Source organism: Hyla sarda, chromosome 5, assembly GCF_029499605.1.
Source record: "Hyla sarda isolate aHylSar1 chromosome 5, aHylSar1.hap1, whole genome shotgun sequence".
NCBI lineage: Eukaryota > Metazoa > Chordata > Amphibia > Anura > Hylidae > Hyla > Hyla sarda.
Genome location: NC_079193.1, coordinates 66,278,671 through 66,296,269, shown reverse-complemented (window position 1 = coordinate 66,296,269; position 17,599 = coordinate 66,278,671). Strand labels below are relative to the sequence as shown.

At 41.6% G+C, this 17,599-nt stretch overlaps 1 protein-coding gene across 10 annotated transcripts in view; it reads right to left on the bottom strand.

Annotated features, from left to right (window-relative positions):
- Positions 1-17,599, bottom strand: part of KMT2C (lysine methyltransferase 2C) — a 279,577-nt gene that overhangs the window by 59,278 nt on the left and 202,700 nt on the right. For 7 of the 10 annotated variants that reach the window (XM_056519605.1, XM_056519603.1, XM_056519604.1 and 4 more), the window contains 10 exons: positions 14,665-14,784; positions 14,350-14,397; positions 12,180-12,317; positions 8,960-8,992; positions 8,710-8,853; positions 4,328-4,466; positions 3,864-4,078; positions 3,686-3,759; positions 2,840-3,019; positions 234-2,693 (listed from right to left, as the gene is read on the bottom strand). In XM_056519605.1, the coding sequence (XP_056375580.1) occupies positions 234-2,693; positions 2,840-3,019; positions 3,686-3,759; positions 3,864-4,078; positions 4,328-4,466; positions 8,710-8,853; positions 8,960-8,992; positions 12,180-12,317; positions 14,350-14,397; positions 14,665-14,784 (3,551 nt within the window). The remainder of the gene's footprint in view (positions 1-233; positions 2,694-2,839; positions 3,020-3,685; positions 3,760-3,863; positions 4,079-4,327; positions 4,467-8,709; positions 8,854-8,959; positions 8,993-12,179; positions 12,318-14,349; positions 14,398-14,664; positions 14,785-17,599) is intronic. The other 3 variants (XM_056519607.1, XM_056519611.1, XM_056519608.1) reach the window with 3 other exon arrangements.

The following is a 17,599-nucleotide window of genomic DNA, read 5'->3' as shown; positions in this document are numbered from 1 at the left end:
CAGCCCCTATTAACAGGATTAACAGTATGTGATCATGGGAGGGGGGGGTTGCGGGATATACGTTACCACATTAGTTTCCATACGTACATTTGAAGCACATTTTTAAGAATCCTATATTGACTATATATCCATGTATACAGGTTACACATTCTCTAAAAGAGTAAGCATTTATTTGCACTACAGCATGCAAAAACTATTTATTTCAGAAAAATGGTTAAAAAATGACTATTTACCTGTCTTGCTTTCTCTTCAGAGTCTGCCAGTGGCAAGTTCAGGGAATTTTGGGCATCTGCCATGCCTGTTGCTTGCTGAATGTTAAACTGTTGCCCTTGAGCACTTTCTGCAATGTTGGTAACGCCACTGAACACTTCCTCTGAAAATGGTCTTTGTTGATCAGCTATATCATGTGAATCCCCAAATCCATCCCCAGGCTGTACATGAGGAGTCATTGGGGGTGGTTCAAAACTATCCTGGTTAGTAACAGAATGATGAATAAAAATGTCTGTTGCGCCTGGACCTGCCATTCGAGGATTTTGGGTGCTTGCATCAGGTCTCAAATAAGGAGCTTGCAGAGGAGGTCCTCTGTTTTGAGTACTATGTCCAAATGACTCCTGACTGGAAACCAATCCTGACCTGGAACGATTAAAGTTTTCTGGGACACCCGGCATGGGAGTTCTTGGCGGCTGAGAATATGGATCCGGAAGAACAGGCCTAGGAGTTCTGTTTGGATGAGAATAAGAATCAGTGGGAGCAGGCCTTGGTGTTCCAGGGGGCTGGGAATATGGATCTGAAATAACAGGCCGTGGAGTACCTGGGGGTTGAGAATATGGATCTATATTAATAGATCTTGGAGTCCCAGGAGGATGAGAATATGGATCTGAAGCCATTGGTCTTGGTGTGCCAGGTGGTTTACAATATGGATCTGAGGGCACAGGCCTTGGTGTTCCAGGAGGTTGAGAATAAGGATCTGATGGTACTGGTCTGGGGGTTCCAGGTGGCTGAGAGTATGGGTCTGAAGACATAGGCCTTGGTGTACCAGGTGGTTGCAAATATGGATCGGGTGGCATTGGCCTTTGTGAACCAGGTGGTTGAGAATATGGATCGGATGGCATAGGCCTTGGTGTTCCAGGTGGTTGAGAATATGGGTCGGATGTCATTGTCCTTGGTGTTCCAGATGGCTGTGAATACGGATCAGATGGCATTGGCCTTGGTGTTCCAGGTGGCTGTGAATATGGATCAGATGGCATTGACCTTGGTGTAGAAGATGGATATGAATCTGAAGAAACTGGTCTTGGTGTCCCTGGCGGCTGAGAATATGGATCTGAGGACAAAGGCCTAGGAGTGGCAGGCTGTTGAGAGTAAGGATCCATGCTAGGCCTTGGTGTTCCTGATGGAGAGGCAAAAGTTTCATGGTTTCTCTTATTCATAGTGGGTTGAGCAAACACATCTCCAACAATTGGTCTAGGAGTAGATGGTGGCTGACTGTAAGGATCCATTGTTTGTGCAGATGGTCTTGGGGTAGGTGGTTGCTGATGGTAAGGGTCAATGACTTGTGCTCTTGGAGAATTTAGTGAAGGCAAATAAGGGTTATTCACTGGGCGTGGTGTTCCCGGAGGCTGTGAGTATGGATCCTGTGAATTTGATCTTGATAAGGTCTGAGGGTCACTATGTTGTCGCATAAGTCTAGGAGCATGTGCAAATTCATTTGTGGATGAACGATGTGAGGCTTGATTATAAGGATCGTGAGAAAAATTCTCAGATGGCCGCGGTGTCATAACAGACCTTTCATATTGGTCCGCAGACATACGACGAGGTGTTGTTGGCAGCGAACTATATGATTCCTGTGGTGACTGAGGGGGACGAAGTGGAGTTTTAAATGGGGCAGGACTATCCGGTGAAATGCCTGGAGTAGGGGTGAGAGGAGGCCTTGCATATGGATCTACTTTATTTTGTGCCACTGATTGTCTTTGAAACATGTCAGACCTAGAGTTCTGTTTAGGAAAAGAGTCACTGTTTGCTGGACCTAAGGAACCATCTATAATCTGATCTGTGCCATGTGGAATCCTTGATGCAAACCCTGGCTTTGCAAAATTTTCTGATGACATCATAGACCTTTGTGAATCTCCCAACCTTACACTCAGATCACCACCAGAGGGAGATGAAGAGGGATCTCTTATAGGTGATGGTTTGGTATCAGAAGATTCATTCCCAGCAATGTGTCTTATAGAACATATATCCATAGGTGACCCAGAGTTCCTCCTGTGGTAATTCTGGCCAGAATGTGTAGGTCTTGGGGTTCCAACCATTTTAGCATATGGATCCACAGGTGAAGACGGTCTAGAAGTGGAAGATCCAGGTGAGAACATCATCTGTGGAGACTGTGGCTGGGACAGCTGCAGAGGATCTTGCAAGGAAATTCTAGTTGGTGTTGGAGGTGGAGCTTGTGGCTTCACAAAAACGTCATCAGAGAATGACGGTGGAGTCTGTTTGGAAAATGCATCCTTATTAAAAGTCTGCTGAATAGGAGACATATTTCCACTAGGGCTTTGTATTCCACTGTTTGGGGTGTCATTTCCTGACTGACTCAGGTGATGCTGGGATCCAAACTGTTGCTGCTGCTGCTCATTCTTTACTTGCTCAAGCTTTTGCGTTGCTTCAATTTTTGCTTGCTGCTTGCTCTTCTGACGCATTTGCTGCAAAATCAGTGGTGAAAAGGTTCAATTAGTAAAGAGCTGTATGTAACAATGCATACATATTTCAATTTTAAAAAAAATGCATCCTGTATAAATTACTAGATTCTGCAAGCAAAATATAAAGGACATACATATAAAATCTGTACCTGTCGAAACTTCCACTCCTGTTCATGCTCAGATTCTCTCTGCCTAATCGGATCTTTAAACAAATCTGAGTCAATACGAGAGTTGAGCTCAACTATTTCATTCTGCTGTCGCTTCAGAGAGTCATTTGACATCTGTACTTTGTTAATTCGGAGAGCTGCTCTGTTATCTCTGGCCTTTTGCTAAAAAAATTAATAAAAAGTGTTTACATTCAATCTTTATTAAAATCACAAATATGCCCAGTACAGGTGATGTGTCACTTACAATGTCTCTTTTAATACAAAATTGATATTTCACTTCCAGCATATGTCTTAAGAGTTTACACATCCTCATTAGTAAAGACCAATTAGAAAAGAGTTACAGTAGTCAAGACCAGGGGTGTAACTAAAGTCTCATGGGCCCTGGTGCAAAAGTCCAGTTTGGCTTTACCTCTTCTGTAGTTTTGCACCTCCTTACCCTTCATGTTAACACAGACTTGTCATTTCCCAGGCTCTGCTCTAGTCTCTCTGCACTTCTCCTCACTCCTGGAATGCAGCAACGCTGGTATGTGTAACCCATTGATGCAGCCATAGGTGTATATAGAGAGGTGGTAAGGGGGTGCCTGTGGGCCCACATGCCATAGGGGCCCAGTCTCAAGTGTGACCGCTATTGCTACGCCATTGGTTAAGACCATGAATCAGAGCAAAAGTGAAATTTAGCTGTATCAACAGTAAGAAAGTGACAGATTCTAGAAATCAGGGGCAGGTGACAAGAGCATGTGAGTGACTCGACATTGGGCATGCTGCCGAGGAGTTTGGAGATGAAAATTTCAAGTTTGGTGTGAGCCTAGCCCACAACCACACACTTACAACATATGGTGCCCTTTCTTGTGAACTGGCTTTTCTCCAAAGTTTTGCAATCTGCTTCACTCTTGTGGACCAATCTAGGAAAAATTTAATATATTATAATGAATTATAATCGAACATGAAAAAAAATAAACAAACTATATTACAGGTAATGTTTATTAGGAAGATAATTTTTTTTTACCTGGAAATTCCTCCTTCAAGTTTGGGAAGTTAACATTTGTATATAAAACAGGAGCAACAGTGGCCATTTCACCGAGGGCTTCTTCTTTCTCCCATTTTAGTGTACTCCTCTGCGCGTTGGACATGGTATCTGCCTCAGTCTCCATTGCAGGAGCTTGAGTTGGCCACACATTAGTAGGGTCGTTCACCATATTATGATACACTGTGTTTTTATCCCTGTTAAGAGACATAGGAATCCATGTAAAGGTGTGTACTCAAAATATTTAAGTTAACTATACCATACCCTCAAAATGTAACAAATGTTTGTAGCGAGACTGGTAACTGCACTCTCAATGCAACTAACACAAAAAGCCCAAAATGTTACTCCCACAAGCGACAAAGCAGTGCAATTTCTCACTGCATCTTGGATAAAGAGTGGAGCACAAAAAAAAGCAAGTTTACAGGCAATGCTAAAAACAACATTACCTGTTATCTGAAAATGGTGGCTGTGTTAATGGAGGAAAAGCACCAAGTCCACCTCCAGGTACAAGAGGATTATGTTGCAGGTGTGAATTGGGTGGTAACATTCCATTTACCATGGGTATTCTTGGAAAAAGGCCATCACCTTAAATGATTAAAAAAAAAAAAATCAATACTACTAAACATTATCTACATAAAGGATATCTAAACACCATGTATTCACTTTGCGGAAGGAGCCATATCTTTTAAAATAAGAAGTGAATAAAATGTAGACAGTACCCAACAAAGAGGACAGTGAACTAAGCATTCTTACAGTAGTAAAAAACAAAAAATGTTCTGCTTGTAACACCTGCTCGAAAGAGTTTGCTGGTTCTTTGGTTGATCACTGACATTTCCATTGACCAATAAACGCCCTGTGTAAAAGGCCCTTGAGTCTCTTAAAAAGTTTTTCCTTTAAAGACTTATGTTGGCTTAGAAAAAAAAAGATCAAATGCATCAAATAACCCTTTGTGATCTTGGGACTAAACACATGAATATTACGATTCTGTGTGTAATTGAATTTGTGCCTAGACAGGCACGGATGCATGCACCTCTACGGTCGGGCCAATTTTCGAGCAACTACGACTTTGGATTTTGCCTAAAAATTGCAGTCTACCACATTTTTCAGTCAAAGTCCAACGCAATTGGAAAACGACCGGGACGTAGTCACTAGCTAAATACTATTGGGCCTGTGTGGGCCATAAGAGGGAATGCTTCTGTGCTTGTACATAGACAGATACGATTTCCTAACAAAAAGATTAGAAAAGGTTAGGAATGTAAATTTATCTTGAGACTGTCCCAACTAAACTGCATTTTACTTAATAAAAAAAAAAAAAACCTACTAAGCGTAATGTCGGGCAAGACTTCGAAGATAACGACACGCACAAACATAAATGTACAGTGAAGGAAAAAAATAAAATATTTGAGCTCTTGATAATTTTGCACATTTGCCCACTGACAAAGAAATGATGAGTCTATAATTTTATGCTAGTTTTGTTTGAACCGAGAGAAACAGAATAATTAAAAAAAAAAATAATCTGATAAATGCATCTCATTATGCATTGACCTACACAAGGCTGGAATGGTTCCATAGCCCATTCCAGCCTTGTGTAGGTCTGCGATCTTTGGTCTTGACCATGGTGGAGAGTTCGGAATATGATTTGACTCCCTCTGTGGACAGATATCTTATATACAGGTAATAAGCAGATATAAAGGAACACTCCCTTTAAGAGATTGGCCCTAATCTCTGCCCCCTACCTGTGTAAAGACTCCTGGGAGCCGGAAATTTTGCTGATTCACAGGAAATCTTACTTCACGGAGTAATTCATAATTTATTTGAAATGTGTTTTCTGGATTTTTGGTAGTTATTCTGTTTCTCACTGTTCCAATAAACCTACCATTCCATTAAAATTATAGACTGGTTAGTTCTCTGTCAGTGAGCGAACGTACAAAATAATCAGGGGATCAAAATACTTTTTTCCTCCACTGTATGTATATAAAGACTAGCTTCTGAGATCATAACAAAACAGTGAGCGACTATAAAAAATACATCCAGATACTATATTTAGAGCATATATCTATATACAATATTTCCATGTATGTTATTTCTAATGTCATCATAATGATCTATTAAAGCCTTCACAGATAAAATTAACAGTCATTCCTCTCATGGTCATCTAGGAAAGACCTTTTGATGCAAAATAACAATACAGAAGGAATTTTTAGTTTTACGCAGATTCCGCAATTTTGGGTTTAAATTTTGTACCATTTTTAAGATATCTGCTTGCTGTCAATGAATGGAAAATGGTGAGGAATGACGGGAAACGTATAATAAACATTGGCATATTTATAATATTTTCCGTCACACAAGCTGTTTTCACATAAATCCATTTAATGTTTGATGAAATATTTACTAAATCAATCCAAGTATCACATAAGAGCATTCACTAACCTAAAGACATTAATACTTCATTCACTTTATTGTATCATTTCCAGTGTAGTAGAAAATGTAAATGTTACTTAAAAAGAACCTGTCACTTCTCCTGACCTGTTCATCTTGGCTCCCAAATTGTTATTTTGTGGGGAGTTCATCTTTTCTTACTCTTACAAGGTATGTATGCTGTTTCTATGTTTTAAGTTTATGAATAAATTGACAACAGGGTGTTTCCAGATGTGTGTGTGTGTCCTTACACACTCTGACCATGACCAATCAATGCTGCCTGGATCAGACTGGGTAGCCTGCACATAACCCTGCCTAACAGGGGATGGACGGCACATCATTTAAATGGGCCGCCAGATTGATTGAGCCTTGTAAAGGCCCTGCAAATGAGACCCAAACTTGCAAATCGGAACTCTTTGGCTGCCTTTAATCTTGCTTTCCTAAAGGGCCCTCATAGATCAGTTATTTTTCATAAGGGGAGACTGCAGTACTATGTCATCTATAAAGAGAATCTGCAGAGCATGTTCTATACTGCTGACACTGTTAGATAACTGTTCAGACACATGGTACCTTTCGTACATCAGTCTGTGCTTCCAAAACATAGAAACATGATTTTATTTTCTGGTGCCAAATGTCAAAGGAGTGTCCCCAAGCCCATGAAGTGCTGAGGGCTGGAACACCTTCTTGGCTCCACCTACTATCTCTGATTGACAGCCAGGGATCCGCTTCCACAGCCAAGCTTTTTTTCTGGTTCCTTGTTGTGTATACAAATTGTGTGCAGGTGTGAGATTTGGAAACTGCTTGTCTTCCAGCTGACAGAGATATAGGGGTAGTTACAGTCCTCAGAGCTATAGGGGCTTTTGAACACCTCAATGACAATTGGCAACAGATAATAAAAACATTTTCTCTATGGAAGCACAGACAGTCATATACATATATATGTGTATGTGTGTGTATGTGGTTTAACCAAAGTATCTCCAGACAACCATTATATATAATTAACATGTACTTTAAGAACTCCTAATAAAAACTATTGAATGAGAAAACTGCTCTATGACCATTAAATCACGTTCATCTCACAATTGACGTGGCTGACAAATCAAACACAAATGAAAATATCAATGGAGCACACAGTCTGAGTGGAGCTGTTGCCTATGCCAGGTGATTTCTGCATCCATGAAGCAACTTTACTAACTTAAATGGACTTCCTAGTTTCCCAGAATATGTTCCTGTCACGTAGTACAGGATTTCAAGGCTTTAACCCCATTCAGATACTTTTTCTATAAAATTATGTATTCAACATTTGTCAGAAGATGTAAAAATGTAAAAAAAACGAGTGAAGGTGGCTTAGGGATTGGCAATCTGTGCTGGATTTATTTATTAGACTCGCTCATCAAGTTGGCCGCCGCTTAAGCCACGTATGGCGTTAAAAATGTTTCTGTTTACCCAAAATAAAGCACAACATCTGGCATCCTCTGCAGCCTTCCCTTTGCCCTTAGGTGTCCCGACAAAACATTTGAAATCTATCTAAAAAAAAAAAAAAATTTTCACTGCATACACTGCTCAGTAGTGTGTGTTATTTTTTTTCCACCACAGACATCGATCTTCCATGGACTCCCTAGGCACCTATAAGTAAATCCTGACCTGTACAAGTATAACTGGACAAACAGCAGTACCATTTCAGCACTGTAAACTGTTCTATATACACACAATGACAACAGCTAATAAAACACTTTTACCAACAACTTAAAACAAAGAGGATGCTATATAGTGCCACTGAGTTAACCATTTTACAACCTGCAAAGCAACAGCTTCCACTGTATCTGTAATACTCTATGTCTCCGTATTGTCAGTATGACCTATGATTTGTTTCAGCCTATAACAATGCAGCAAAGGAACAAAGGGAAGACTGATCCAGCTCTTTGCAGATAATATCAACTTTAATCCATAGGACAAGGAAGGTACAAGTAACGCGTTTCAAGCGATGTACGCACTCTTAGTCAGGCTCATGACTAAGAGCATGTACAGCACTTAAAACGCGTTACTTGTACCTTCCTTGTCCAATGGATTAAAGTTGATTTTATCTGCAAAGAGCTGGATCCGTCTTCCCTTTGTTCCTTTGCTACTGGCTGGTGACGTCCAGCACCTGGATCCGTGCTCTGCTGCCCGGGGCGGGGTGAGCTGGTCTTTACTCTGTGTTCCTATAACAATGCAGCTTCCATTAATACCACTAAATTCATTATTACCACTAAATTCACACTAAATAAAACAGAGCATGTGTGCTGAATTGCCTCAGCCATAAAATGAGACACAATTTTGCTGCTTATGACGTTGTGTGAAATCAGATTTCAGAAACGCCTTTACCTGCCCTTTATACAGATGAGAGGGTATAACCAGGACTGAAACTTACCCTGGTTGTGCAAAGGCAAGAGCTGTGTATGTGGATGATGAGGATGAGCTGAAGGTGGTGGCGGTTGTGGCAAAGATGGCGGATGGGTAGCTACAGGACTCAGCACAGCAGTAAATAAATCTTCAACATCTTTTCCTTCAAGTTCTGCAAACCCAACAAAAAGAGTAGGAACCAAACATTTTTAGGAAACATTTTGATGAACATTTTTTGGAGCCACGTTAAAGTGTACATGGAGGATGGTCATAATTACCTGGAATTTTAGATAGTTTTTCCAAAATGGCCCCTAAAGAAAGAAAAAAGTAATAATGAAATACTAGTGAATTGTGTGGTTATTATGTTTAAGAGCACTTGTCAGCTCACGTATGTGTGTTTCTGTAAATTATTACTTTTCTTCGAACTCTGCATTGTTTTTGCTCCATAGTTATAACTACTAGAAAGAAATCCTACTTATGAATAAATTGACAACTGGGTGTTACCATTCTTCATGTCTCCACACAGACTAGCACTGCCAACACATAGGGACACACCCTAAACTAGTAACACCCAGATTCCAAATTAATTCTAGGAGAAGTAACAGAGGAATGGCACAGCATAAAGTTCTAAAGCACAAAGAAAAAAATGTTAAATAATGAAAAATGAATAGGGGTTGTCCAGTGATTTCTCCTGTACGGAGCCCCAGCTTTCCCCAGGAACACAACGTCACGACCTCCGCCCGAAATGGGGACTGCCACGGCCCCTCCATATACCTCTGTGGGAGCGCCGAAGATAGCCGAACGGCTCTCCTATAGAGACATATGGAGGAGGAGTGGCAGCAATGTGAGGTCTCATCTGCAGCTTCATCCAGCTCCAGGGAAGCCAAGTCAACCAGAATCTAGTCAGGCAGTCCTAATACCAGAGGCTATGAGGGAGCAAGGAATTTGAGTTATCCAGGAATAGAAGAACAGAGCTAATTTCTTTCAAAACTGCTCCCTAGGTTGGGTGTGGTTCTGCAGCTCAGTTCCATTGAAGTGAATGGAGCCAAGTTGTAATACCACACCCAACCTGGAGACAGACAGGGAGCAGTTTTTGAAAGAAATTAGCAGGTTTTTTTAAAATTCCTGGATAACCCCTTTAAAATAATCCCTTAACGACCACGGATGTATATTTACGTCCGTGGCCGGCTCTCGATCTGTGAAGCTTCTGTGCGCATTTCGTATCTGCAGAGTCTCTGTTAATACCGGACATCGCCGATCAGGCTGATGTCCGGAATTAACCATTTAGATGCCCGATCAAAGTTGATTGCGGCATCTAAAATTAGAGAAATCCATACCGGCTAGCTCAGTGGAGCTGTTCGGGACCGCCGTGGTGAAATCGCGGTATCCCGAACAGCGGGAGGTGCCTTACCTTCTTCACGGCTGTCTCATCAGTGTTTGATTGCTCCAAGTCTGAAATCCAGGCTTGAGCAATCAAGTGCAGAAAACACTGATCAATGCATTGGCATAGGAATGCATTGGCATAGCTCCTAGAGGGAGCTATAACACTGCATAAAACAAGTAAAAAAAAAAAAAAAAAGTTAATTTGATTTAACACATTCCCATATAAAAATCTGAATCACCCCCCTTTTCCCATAAAAAAAAAAAAGTGTGTAAATAAAAACACCGGGTGTGTAAATGTCCAAACTATAAAAATATATTGTTAAATGAAACAGCATGGTCAATGGCATACGTACAAAAAAAAATTCCAAAGTACAAAATAGCATATTTTTGTTTTCATACCATAAAAAAAAAAATGAAGAGCAATGAAAAAGTCCGATCAAAACAAAAATGATACCAATAAAAAATTCAGATCACGGCGCAAAAAATGAGCCCTCATACCTCCCCGTTCGTGAAAAAATTAAAAAAAGTTATAGGGGTAAGAATGCCAATTTTAAACGTATACATTTTCCTGATTGTAGTTGTGATTTTTTCCAGAAGTACGACAAAATCAAACCTATATAAGTAGGGTATTATTCTAATCATATGGCCCTAAAGAAGATAAGGTGTAATTTTTACCGAAAAATGTACTGTGTAGAAATGGAAGTTCCCAAAAGTAAAAAAAATTGTGTTTTTTCTTCAATTTTGTCGCACAATGATTTTTTTTTTATCGTTTCGCCGTCGATTTTTGGGTAAAATGACTGATGTCATTACAAAGTAAAATTGGAAGCGCAAAAAAAAAAAGCCATCATATGGATTTTTAGGTGGAAAAGTGGTTATGATTTTTAAAATGTAAGGAGGAAGACGAAAGTGCAAAAACTGAAAAAAGCTTAGTCCTTAAGGGGTTAAAGCTTGTAGCAGTCTGGGCACAGAAAAAAAGAAAAAGGCATTGGACAACGCCTTTAATTTTAGAGAGAGCCTAACAATAGAGAAGTTGTTGCCTAAAGAGATTACCATAAATGCTCTTGATGTGGGTGGCCATCATCAAGTATTACCATAGAGAAGGAAAAACTTAACCCCTTCATGAACCAGCTATTTTTTTTTCTGGCTTACTTTTTTTTTCCTCCTTACCTTCTAAGACCCATAACTTTTTAATTTTCTCGACTGACAAAGTTGTATTAGGGCTTATTTTCTGCATGGAGAGTTGTAATTTCCACTGATACACTTTTTTAAATCAATGTATTACAAAGCCAGAAAAAAATTATATGTAGGGCAAAATTAAAAAAAATTTTTTCGGAGTAAAATTGACACGCCACCTTTATTCCATGGGTCAGTAAGATTCCAATGACACTAAACTTGAATAATTTTTGTTTTATGGTTAAAAAAAAAAAAAAAAAATGGAAACCTTGAAAAATAAAGAAAAATAATGTGTTCATTATGTTCTCACCCCTATAATTTTTTTTAGTTTTCCACTTATGGAGCTGTGATATGGTTTGTTTTTTGCGCCATTAACTGTAGTTTTTAACAATACCACTTTTGTGTAGTTCTGGCTTTATGATCAAATAAGCAATCTTGGTGTTTGGAGTTTTTTGCGTTTATGTCGTTCACTCTGCAGGATCAGAAACCTAATAATTTAATAGTTCGGACAATTACGCACGTGGCGGTGATACCAAATGTGTATTTTTTCTTTTTTGTACAGTGTTTTATTTTATTTTTAAATCAGAAAAGGGGGTGATTTGGACTTTTATTAGTGGAGGGATTTTCTTTTATATTTTTAAAAACCATTTAACTTTTTTTTCTTTTAACATAACTTTTGGTCCCCCCTAGGGGCCTATCATAAGCCATCACCAGATGGCTTACATAGGTTAATGTAAAGCTATTGCATTATACTGATCTATGAAATCTGTGCTCGGTTGCTAAGGGCTGCCAAAGGGAGCCTTAAGTAATCACACAGCCAGGGAAGATGCCGAGGACAAGGTAAGGCCTCAGGTTTTCCTAGCAACCCATAGCGATGTTTAGCCCTCCTCACATTTAAACAGATGCAACATTATAGGCTGTAGATAGAAAAAGAACGTTTACCATCTGTAACCATTTTGTCTAGTTCTGGGCTGAGAATCCCATCCAATTGGTCCTCGCTTAAAGGTCGGGAGCTCTGGTTGACATTGGTGTGAGACAGTGATGATGAATCATCCGATATGGTACCCATGTCAAGCCCCACTAAAAAGGAAGGTGAAATAAGTTTACAAAATTAAAGTTTTTTTTCCCACTACAATCCCATACAAAAGGAAGCCTGCTTCCATGAGGACAATCAGACAAAAAAATTAGATAGTGTACAGTAACCTTTTGATTAACGAATGACAGAAAAAAGCTGCACAGACATACATCCATGTCACGCATACAACTATAGCTAAACCACCTCTGAACATCATCTTACTGTTTCCAAACTTCTATAGAAACTGTTGAGGAAGGCCCCATTCACACTACAGAGAACCCATGTGGAACTTCTGACAAGGAATTGGATTCCAGCGTAAGATTCACCTTGTTCAATCTTTCAGCTGAATCTGCCAGAGAAGTGCTATTTGTTGATGGGACGGAGCCTGTATATGCTGCAAATTGCCGTGGACACAAGCACAATTCTGTCGATCATTTTAAAAGGCCCAAATCTAATTTCCTCAGTGTAAACGTACCCTAACTGAGCACTTATCTTGTGTAGGGTCCAAATAACAGCCTGTACTATCGTTGTGCGCTCCATTCACATGGCTTCAGAGATTAAATATTGCTGTTTATTTAAGTGCTTTCTAAGAGTGTCACATGGTAGACACTCTATAACACTCTCCAACCTGCAGCTCTTCAGCAGTTGCAGAACTAAAGGGCATGATAGGAGTTGGGCTATGCACACAGGCCAGAATTTCTGTGTGGAATTCTGCATGAAAATTCTACATTAATTTATAGCCAATACACTTGGGATTCCGCTGTCCCAATCACACAGCAGAATTTCTGCTGCAGGAATTCCATTGCAGTGAATTGGCTATAAATTCATGCCAAATTTTCATGCAGAATTCTGTGCAGAAATTCTGCCGTGTGAACATAGCCTTAGAGTTTTAGTTATCAGCTGGAGAGCTACAGGATGGGAAACATTGCTGTTGTGTAAAAAGATATGGGAAGTTCTCTACTGCATTTTAAATATTAAAGGGGTATTCCGGCTTTATACATCTTATTCCCTATCCAAAGGATAGGGGATAAGATGTATGATGCCAGGGGGTCCCGCCGGTGGGGACCCCCACGATCTCGGTGCAGACCCCGGCATTCTGTGGCGGGTGCTGCCTCCGAGATGGGGACGTGACGTCATGGTCACACCCCCTCCATTCATGTCTATGGGAGGGGGCATGGCCGTGACGTCACGTCCCCATCTCGGAGGCAGCGCCCGTCACTCCCCCTCCCATAGACATGAATGTAGGGGGCATGGTATGAAGTCACTAGGGGGCGTGGCCATGTCACGTCCATGTCTCAGTGGCAGAGTCCGGCACAGAATGCGGGGGGCTACACGGTGGGATGTCACATGACATCAACAAGTGATGTCATACCACATGCCGTCAGGCCCCCTCCCATAGACATGAATGGAGGAGGCATGGCGTCAAGCCTCTAGGGGGCGTAGCCATGACGTCATGTCCCCTTCTCAGAGGCAGTGCCGGCACAGAATGCTGGGGGTTCACAGAGATTGCGGGGGTCCCCAGCGGCGGGACCCCTGCGGTCATACATCTTATCCTCTATCCTTTGGATAGGGGATAAGATGTGTAAAGCCAGAATACCCCTTTAAGTTGAGCTGATGTGAGCGAAGTCTATGGTGTGTATTGACCGGAAGCTTCAAATTTATCAAAGGCTAGGTTCATATGTGCATCCATTCATCTACATGAACTGGTCCATAAAAAGGGGGGAAAAAAGGAAAACAAATGGAACATCCAATTATAATCAAAGGGGATTTACATTTATCATTTTTTTCTCTGATGCCCAAATAGAACAGAGAAACCAACTAAGGTGTATATCCATTGCGAATGTACAAAACAATACAGGAATACTTATCTCATTAATTTTAGCATGTACAGTGATAGTACAATAATGTCCTTAAGAATTTATCATTTTAAAAATAAAGAAATAATATAAAATAAAGCGTGTTGCATGCATGCAAAACCCTAGCAGGCAAAAATGGATTATGAAGCACCTAACTACTGGATTTTTCTAATTATCTTACCAAAAGGAGAGGAGGAATTCTCGACCTGGAAAGTGCATAAATCAAGACCTACAGAGGACCCAAACCAGATAAAATGGATGATTATAACAAAGAAAAAGAATGGAAGCAAATGTGTCAAGCTGCATGCTGAAAATAATATGCAGTGCCAAACGAGAACATAAAAGAAACAAGCACAAGTGGCAGGAAGCCGATCGAGGGAAATCAAAGGAAAAGTAACATTCACACCATAATGTACTGTCAGAAAAATGTATATATAGATAGGTATAAAATAATTCATGTAGCAATCAGTAGCAGACTGCGTGTCAGGAGAACAACCTTTTGAAGACATACCAGTCTGACTTGCAGACTTTGCAAGATCATCTGAAAGTATTCCAAAAATATCATCTTCTGTATTCAACACGTCAGATAGTTCAGCCAAAGGATCCTGAGATCCACCTTTAAAAAAACAAACAAACAACCTTTATAAGAGTAATCTGCCTTCCCAAAAAGCACTATACGCATGCTGACAAATCATACAATGTTGTGTCACAGATTTTTAGTGGTTGAAAACTACAAGCAGGGTTACTGGGGTCCTTGCATGTGCTAGGGTGCAGCATCCCCATCATTCTAAATTACTGCTGGTCTTTGTTAGAGTATTTCTAAGACATTGCTTTGTGTTCTTTCACCAAAGTTTATCACACCGACCTTTGTCAGATTTGACTTTGTGTTAACTTCCCCCATTCACGACCGCTATTCTGCTACATCCGTTGGCGGTTATGAAGGGGCGAATGAAGCTAAGCCCGCTCTATATATGGCGTGTACCAAAATGGTACCAATAAAAATTACAAATCTCAGCACAAAAAATGTCATACTGTCCCATAAATAGAAAAATAAAATTACAGGGGTCAGAACAGAGCAATTTTAAACATGTTTGTTTTAAGGAAAAAAAAAAAAAGTTGCAAAGTAAAACAAAAAGTAATATAAATTGTGTATGGTTGTAATCTTATTGTGACCCACAGAATATATTAACATAAAAAATTACAGCCCCAATTCCAAAAAGTAGATTTTTTATGCTTACCGTAAAATCTTTCTTGGAGGATCCATTGGGGGACACAGAAACCGTGGGTATATGCTCTTGCCACTAGGAGGCGCTGACACTAGGCATACAAAGAAAAGTTGGCCCCTCCTGGCAGGATATTCCCCGCCTACTGACCCTGAGCTAATCAGTTTAGTCCCAAAGCAATAGAAGGGAACCGACAGAGAAAGAAACCAGCAGGTGTCTGAGGGAACCAGACAAAAAAAAGAACCGAAAAACACCCCTCGGACAAAACAAACAGAACCTTAGTCACAACAATGGGTGGGTGCTGTCCCCCCCCCCAATGGATCCTCTGAGAAAGAGATTTTACGGTAAGCATAATAAAAAATAAAAAAAAACTACTTTTCTCTGTCGGTACCATTGGGGGACACAGACCACAGCAGTCCACGGGGTGGGGAAAAAATGCCCAACACAGAATCAGGCAGAGGACTGAGCCACTGCCGCCTGCAACACCTTATGACCCAAACCAGCGTCAGCTGTCGCGAATGTGTGCACTTCGTAAAATTTTGTGAAAGTGTGCAAGTACAACCAAGTGCACGCCTTATAGACTTGCAGGGCCGAAGCCCTATTGCGGAGAGCCCAAGAAGCCCCAATGGAACGCGTGGAATGCGCAGTCACTTGAAAAGGTGGGACCTTTCTTTTGCGACGGTACGATTCCGATATGGCAGAACGGATCCACCGAGAAATGGTCGCCTTGGAGTCCGGAAGTCCCTTGCGACTACCCTCGGGAATCACGAAGAAGGAGTTACCCTGCCAGAAAGAGGAGGTGACCGAAAGATATATCTGGACAGCCAGAACAACGTCCAGACTATGAAGGGAACGCTCCTTACATTGGAAGGAGCCAGACAAAAGTAAGGAAGAACAATCTCTTCATTCACGTGAAAGGGGGAAACCACCTTGGGCAAGATGGAGGGTGGTGGCCAAAAAACAACCTTGTCCTGATGTAGGACCAAAAGAGGGGAGTGACAGGAAAGAGACGCCAACTCAGAGACCCTGCTAATGGAAGTGATTGCTATGAGAAAGCTGACCTTCCACGAAAGGAAGCGAAGAGAGGCATCTTGAAAAGTTCGAACGGAGCCTCCCTCAAAACCCCAAGCAACAGGTTGAGGTCTCAAGGAGGAGTGGGAGACCTGAAAGGCGGCTCCTTATGGGCGACGCCCTGCAGAAAGGTACGGACTTTAGAATTGGAAGCTAACTGCTGTTGAAACAGAATAGAAAAAGCAGACAATTGACCCTTAAGAGAACTGAAGGTCAATTGTTGATCTAAACCTGATTGTAGAAAAGCAAGAAGGCGTGGAAAGGAAAACATGACTAGGGAAACTAACTGAGCCTCACACCACCTGAAATAAGCTTTCCAAATGCGGTGGTAAATCCTAGCAGAGGAAGGCATCTGTGCGCGAAGTATGGTGCGAATCACCCTGGATAAAACTCTAGTTTCAACTGCCACGCTGTCAAATGCAGCGACAATAAACTGGGGTGGCAGAGAGGACCCTGGGAGAGATCGGGATGAAGGGGAAGACGCAGCAGTGTTTCGGCATACCGTGTGATTGGGCCAGTCCGGAGCCACCAAAATAGGTGGGAACGCCCTCCGCCTTGAGTTTCCGCAGAACCCTGGGCAGGAGAGGGAGAGGCAAAAAAAAGGTGAGGGAGAGGCGAAAAAAAGGTGAGGGAGAGGCGAAAAAAAGGTGAGGGAGAGGCAGAAAGAGGTAAGGGAGACAAAGTGGGGAACCTGCCTGTTGTGACGAGACGCGAAGAGATTCACGTCCGGGGTCCCCAGAGATTGCAGATCTGTGCAAACACCTCCGGATGGGGGGACCACTCCCCGAGATCCGCCGAGGAGCAGCTGAGAAAGTCCGCTTCCCAATTCTCCACACCCGGTATGTGGATGGCCGAGAGAGCGGGAACTAGAGTCTCGGCCCAGATCAGAATCTTGGATTGCTGAGCGACTGCGCGTGCCGCCCTGGAGATTGATGTATGCCACAGCCGTGGAGTTGTCCGACTGAACATGGACTGGCCGATCTTGAAGGAGGATCTCCCAGTGGAGGAGGCAAAGAAAGATGGCCCAGAGCTCCAGAAGATTGATGGGACTCGCATCGGTCGTGACAACCTGCCAGTGGAGGGGAAGGAAGGACAGTCTCTGGAGAAGGAGGGGAGAATGGAGCCACCACAGAAGAG